The sequence below is a fragment of the Mytilus galloprovincialis genome, chromosome 2 (assembly GCF_965363235.1).
Source record: "Mytilus galloprovincialis chromosome 2, xbMytGall1.hap1.1, whole genome shotgun sequence".
NCBI lineage: Eukaryota > Metazoa > Mollusca > Bivalvia > Mytilida > Mytilidae > Mytilus > Mytilus galloprovincialis.
Genome location: NC_134839.1, coordinates 40454407 through 40461317, shown reverse-complemented (window position 1 = coordinate 40461317; position 6911 = coordinate 40454407). Strand labels below are relative to the sequence as shown.

The 6911-nt window shown below is 30.2% G+C and overlaps 1 protein-coding gene across 2 annotated transcripts in view; it reads right to left on the bottom strand.

The window, feature by feature from the left end:
* Positions 1-1566: 1566 nt before the first annotated feature.
* Positions 1567-6911, bottom strand: part of LOC143063594 (choline transporter-like protein 2) — a 55341-nt gene continuing 49996 nt past the window's right edge. Inside the window, exons 23-24 of one of the 2 annotated variants that reach the window (XR_012975056.1) lie at positions 5165-5377; positions 1567-4994 (exon numbers count right to left, since the gene is read on the bottom strand). Coding sequence is in view for 1 of the 2 variants with exons in the window: in XM_076235810.1 (XP_076091925.1) it covers positions 5256-5377 (122 nt within the window). In the remaining variant the exon portion in view is untranslated. Of the gene's footprint in view, positions 5378-6911 lie in introns of both variants that reach the window. The other variant, XM_076235810.1, reaches the window with a different exon arrangement.

Sequence of the window (6911 nt, the reverse complement as noted above, 5' to 3'; positions counted from 1 at the left end):
TCATCAAAGATAAAAAAAACTACAAAACAAGAATGTGTCCCCAGTACACGAATGCCCCACTCGCACTATCATTTTCTATGTTCAGTGGACCGTGAAATTGGGATAAACCCTCTAATTTGGCATTAAAATTTAAAAGATCATATCATAGGGAACATGTATACTAAGTTTGAAGTCGATTGGACTTCAACTTCATCAAAAACTACCTCGACCAAAAACTTTAACCTGAAGCGGGACAGACGGACGAACGAACGAACGAACGAACGGACGGACGAACGGACGCACAGACCAGAAAACATAATGCCCCTCTACTATCGTAGGTGGGGCATAAAAACAAAGGAAACCACATAATGTTAAAACAAATATCGTTGTATTATTCACATTCATACAAATATGGCCAGAAGACTTTATTCTTAGATTTTCATCTAATCCTCATAAAAACTGCCTTAAAATCACCAGCAGTATATTATTTTTTGTGTACATTAAATTTAGACTATTTATAAACTAAATACAAATACAAATCTCAGTAAGTTATACATCTCTGCATCATCAGAATAAAAGATTTCAAAACTGTACAATATTCATTTTGTGTTTCTCATATCAAACAAAAAAATGCTTCATAAAGGTTTTGCATTGTTTCATTTGCGCAATTAAGCAGTTGCTGCAAAAAACGAAAAAATTAAACAATTACAAATATAAACTTATAATCAAGAATAAATATTTAAGAGTAAAACTCAATATTGATATGCAAAACTGCTACAAGTATTTGCCTCAATCTCAGATGGCTAAATATCAACAGTAAATTTAGAGTTTAAAATCTACCAATAAGGTATCATATAAAGAGTATGTTTACAAAGTACTAGAGTGGGGTGCTCATTTTCGCCGGGGACACAATTTCGCCGTTTAAGGATTTTGAGGTGTAAAAACTTCAAAGGATGGCTGAAATGGAAGAAATGTACCCGTAAATTATATTTTTATAACAAATATAATATTTTTTTAAACTGAGACAAAATTGCGGCTCCTACCGAAAATGACCGAAAAACGGACAACGATTTTCGGAAAATTTCCTGAATAAAAAACACGATTTCAAAGAAGTATTTCTAAGTAAATATTTGACTGAATGCCCTAATTTTGAATTCTTTATACCTTTGAAATGTCTGCTATTCATCTATTATGCAATTGATTTGATCAAAATTGTTAAAAGCTGCGGTTATTTGGTTTTAAATAGATGTGTAAAAACGGCGAATATGTGTCCCCCATTGACAAAACATCTGGAAATTTCAAACACCCTTTAATCTAACTTTTCAGATGATTTTCTTAAAACAAACCAGTTTTCAAGCTGAAGTATATTTTGCATTTGAAGTTATCTTCATATAGAAATATCAGTATACTTCAAAAACATTTAGACCTGAACATAAACTGTAGAAAACATGGAAAGATGTGGCGAAAATGAGCACCCCACTCTATGCACATAATTGAATGTAAGAAAAATATAATTAAGTAGTATTCTATAAAAATTGAATATCAGAGTTTTAACTTTACATCATAATTAGCTTTATAATATTATTTTTTTTCATATCTAATATATAAAAATATAATGGTTCAATTCAAATGAAAGAAATTTCAAAGTTTTGCAAAAGTCTGTCTGCAAGCCTATAGAAAATTTTACTTGCTGAAAATATAAATTCTCTGGAAATCCACAAAAAATAGCACTCCACGATTAATAAAGAATGCATAAACAAAGATTAATTAAGAAAATATTAATTGTTATAAAAATTCACTACTGGTAAATGCTTGGAATTTCAATTAGATTCAATATACAATATAAGTGTAAATAAATGATACATAAAAAAAGGAAATAAAAAATCACCAGGATTTCTATCAGATCTTGGATTCTATTATATATATATAGAAGAACCTATCCATGTACCAACCATGTCCCTTGTAAGCAGTCAATTCTATTTTGGTTTTATCAACAGGTTTTTAAAATGTTTATGTTTTTTTTAAAAACAAAATTCCTCAGGGAAACTCAGATAAATTTCTTAAGGTTAGATATTTGATACAGATGATACTGCATAAACATTAATAATTTCAACACCCATCAACAATTTTAAAAGCATAAACTATTAAAGTTTAATTAAAATTTGGTTACAAGAAAATTGGTTGACCCATGAATTAGATTAACTGTAATACCGGTATTAATAAAAAACAGAAATAAATCTCATATGTGTTGCTTTTTGTGCCCTTTATAGCTTACTGTTCGGTGTGAGCCAAGGCTCTGTTTTGAAGACCGCAGTTTTACCTATAATGGTTTACTTTTACAAGTTATGACATGGGTGGAGAGTTGACTCCTTGGAACTCATACCACATCTTCTTATATCTATTTACAAGTTTTTTTTTGTGCTAAGGAGAAGATCTAGATTCAATGATGGCATTTTTGGAATAACTTGTTACTAAACGATTGTACTTTGAATGTGCATGTGCAGCGTTGTGAGAGGATTCTTATCGTCTTTAGATGGTAAGAATTTTCTTAATTATGATGAATGACTTTCATTAGAAGTATTGAAAATTTAAACACCTAAGAGTACAAAAAGGGGAGATAATATGTTCATAGCTACTTATACCAAAGCAACATAACACTTTTCAAGCAATGCATTTCTTGCATTTTTGGACCCATTTTCACATTATGATTTAGATATTTCACGGTCTATATAAAAATTATTATATAAATATCAAAGACATAACATATGCATAATTACTTTTCACAAATACAAGTATACATACAAAATATAAATAAGAAGATGTGGTACCAATTAGGAACAGTAAACAATATAGGAATAAATAATTGCCATATAAAAAAAGACGCTCAAACATCTTTTTGCCAAAAATAACTCTTGAAAAAAGGAAATATCAAATATATCATATGGATTTCTTGAAATTGTGTTCACAACTAAAATAAGAAAATAAACTATTTCAAAAAGAGTTTAAAGTACAAATTTTCAATATTGCTTGTTCATTTCAACTTTAAAATATCATAATAAAAATATAACATTTACAATTAAGACAAGTAGTCAAGGCACATACATATGTATATATATAGTAACATCACAAATTGTTATGATATATGTTAACAAATCACAAACATTGAGCAAGGAATGTACATGAAGTTTTTATTTATTAATTTATTAATGAGATAATAAGGAACATGCTAGGTACAGCACCATGATACAATGATACAATTGTTAATTAAGAGGGTCTTCCATTTTTTTTACCATTTATCTCTTCTTGTTATTTATTTTGCCCATTGTTTTCTTTTTATGGGGTAATTTTTGCCATTTATTTTTTGTATGCCCATTATTTTGCATCATTCTCTATTCTGTAAACCCCATCCAGCCTAAGTGAAAGAGTACAAAGTAAGGTTAACCATATCCAACATATTTTATGGCAGCTAGGGAAAGTAAGTCTTTATTGTACACAACAGGAACCTAATTCTTTTGTAAGAACCAAAGCTGAGGGGTATAAATAAAGCCAATTCAGTATGAAATGGGGGACTAGATATCATAAATCTAATGCCCTGGGGCTGTTATATTGCAAATAAAATATACAAAATATTCTGGTATTGACAGATCTAATAATTTGCATAAAAGTATCTTTATGGCATACATGTCTTGTAGAATTTTATCAAATAAATCTACAAAATTTGTTATCACTTTCTTTTAACAGTCAAAATTAATTAAGATTCCACATAAAAAATGTGATTTTTTTTTAAAGTGGTCCCCTTTTGGTCCCCTGAAACCTTTTATCTTTTCTAACAAATTACAAAATACAAGAAGTTTAACAGTTAAATTTAGCTACAATTTTGATTAATGTTAACTAGTTGAATTATTATATAAAATTACAACAAATAAATTGAATATATATGTACATTTTGTTCTATTTTTTTTTATATATGTAAAGTAAGTTCTAACAGATCTATATGTACAATTAATACATTCTCAAACTTTATATGTACTTGTCAAGCATAGAATTAGAAACATTTGCATTGATTATTTTATTAGCATTAACATTTAAAATGTACCTGAATATATATAACCATGAGTCAAACACTACAGTTATTACAACATATTACATATAGAATGCATTTTATTATGTAATAAATTTCTGACTGGAAGGTATATTGACTAACACAAAAATTATGATATATTTTTATATTAAAGAATCTCATTTTGTATTTTGATTTATAGAAATGCTATTTGTAAACATTTTCTTTTGTGTTGTTGACTGAAAAATCCAGGATTTCACTAATGATGTAAATATCTAGAAATATGTTTGATTGTCATAGTATGACTAAGTAGGTTTGACAGCAACAACTGATTCTTAAAAGTAAAATATATAAATGGATTCACCATTTTAGAACTAAATGGATGAGGGGGGATATGACCTTTATCGGGTCTCCAGGATCAGGTGTTTTTAAGCTATTGACCATTTCTGGATCTGGGAATTCTTGTTTCGAATTTTGGAATGTCAGGATTTAAATTCATTTAAATTTGTGACTTCAGGATTTCATGTTTTTAAGCCCGGTATTTTGGGATCAGGACCCCTCCAACCCCGCCCCCCTCATGGATCCTTAAAGATTTTGTCTAATTTAACAGCAATTAAAATAGTCAAAAGTCATTTTTATGTTTTTTCATTAAATAAAACAATATTTTATCAGCAGTATTGAATTTTCTACATTTTTCATTTTTGTTTTTTTCATTACATAAAAAAGTTGAAAATTGCTTTAACTAGACAACTATAGTCAATTTAGAAAAAATAATGTTTTAAAAACAGACCTATATTTAGGAAGGAAAAACTATAGCGTTTTCTTGGAAAGTAAAATTCAATTCAAGGGATATGTAATTTTGGCCACTGAAAAAGGTCCAGTATTCATAACGCCCTTTACAAAATTACTTGCTCGCTTTATCCTCTATCACTATAATTAAATTAGAATCAGTTGTTCTGGCAGGCCCGTAGCCAGGAATTTCTAAAGGGGGGGTGCCTTGGTCTCAAAAACTCGACTTTAACAGTCACAATTCGAACAGAACGTTGACTTTAACAGTCATTATTTGTTTTCAAGGGGGGGGGGTGTTGTCCGAACCCCCCAAACCCCCCTGGCTATGGGTATGGTACTGGTACAGTATTCACAAACCTTTTATATATAATTAACAAAAAAGGCATGTAAACAAAACAGTTCATTTCACGATTTCAGATTTTGGAATTTAAGCTCTGTTTTCTTCCTCTGTTTCTTCATATTTCTTATTCTTTTTTGACAATAATTTCTGCAATCCTTTGCCCATACGATATGGCTTATCTTTTCCATTGTTCACTTCCAAATCTTCCACTATAGGATAAAAGATAGCATGTTTTTTATAGAAGTGTATAACATTTTATAAACTAGAGGCTCTAAAGAGCCTGTGTCGCTCACCTTGGTCAATGTGAATATTAAACAAAGGAAGCAGATGGATTCATGACAAAATTGTGTTTTGGTGATGGTGATGTGTTTGTAGATCTTACTTTACTGAACATTCTTGCTGCTTACAATTATCTCTATCTATAATGAACTTGGCCAAGTAGTTTCAGTGGAAAATGTTAGTAAAAATTTACAAATTTTATGAAAATTGTTAAAAATTGACTATAAAGGACAATAACTCCTTAGGGAATCAATTGACCATTTCAGTCATGTTGACTTATTTGTAAATCTTACTTTGCTCTACATTATTGCTGTTTACAGTTTATCTCTATCTATAATAATATTCAAGATTATAACCCAAAACAGTAAAATTTCCTTAAAATTACCAATTTAGGGGCAGCAACCCTACAACGGGTTGTCCGATTCATCTTAAAATTTCCGGGCAGATAGATCTTGACCTGATAAACAATTTTACCCTTTGTCAGATTTGCTCTTAATGCTTTGGTTTTTGAGTCATAAACCAAAAACTGCATTTTACCCCTATGTTCTATTTTTAGCCATGGCGGCCATCTTGGTTGGATGGCCGGGTCACCAGACACATTTTTTAAACTAGATACCCCTAAGATGATTGTGGCCAAGTTTGGATTAATTTGGCCCAGTAGTTTCAGAGGAGAAGATTTTTCTAAAAGATTACTAAGATTTACGAAAAATGGTTAAAAATTGACTATAAAGGGCAATAACTTCTAAAGGGGTCAACTGCAGTTTGACTTATTTGTAAATCTTACTTTGCTGAACATTATTGCTTTTTACAGTTTATCTCTATCTATAATAATATTAAAGATAATAATAACAAAAAACAGTAAAATTTCCTTTAAATTACCAATTTATGGGCAGCAACCCAACAACAGGTTGTCCGATTCATCTGAAACTTTCAGGGCAGATAGACCTTGACCTGATAAACAAATTAACCTGTGTCAGATTTGCTCTAAATGCTTTGGTTTTTGAGTTATAAACCCAAAACTGCATTTTACCCCTATGTTCTATTTTTAGCCATGGCGGCCATCTTGGTTGGATGGCCGGGTCACCAGACACATTTTTTAAACTAGATACCCCAAAGATGATTGTGGCCAAGTTTGGATTAATTTGGCCCAGTAGTTTCAGAGCGGAAGATTTTTGTAAAAGATTACTAAGATTTACGAACTAGAGGCTCTAAAGAGCCTGTGTCGCTCACCTTGGTCTATGTGCATATTAAACAAAGGACACAAATGGATTCATGACAAAATTGTATTTTGGTGATGGTGATGTGTTTGAAGTTCTTACTTTACTGAACGATTTTGCTTCTTACAATTATATCTATAATGAACTTTGCCCATTAGTAACAGAGAACTATATTTGGTAAAAATTTACATATATTTACCAAATTAATGAAAATTGTTAAAAATTGACTATAAAGGGCAATAACTCC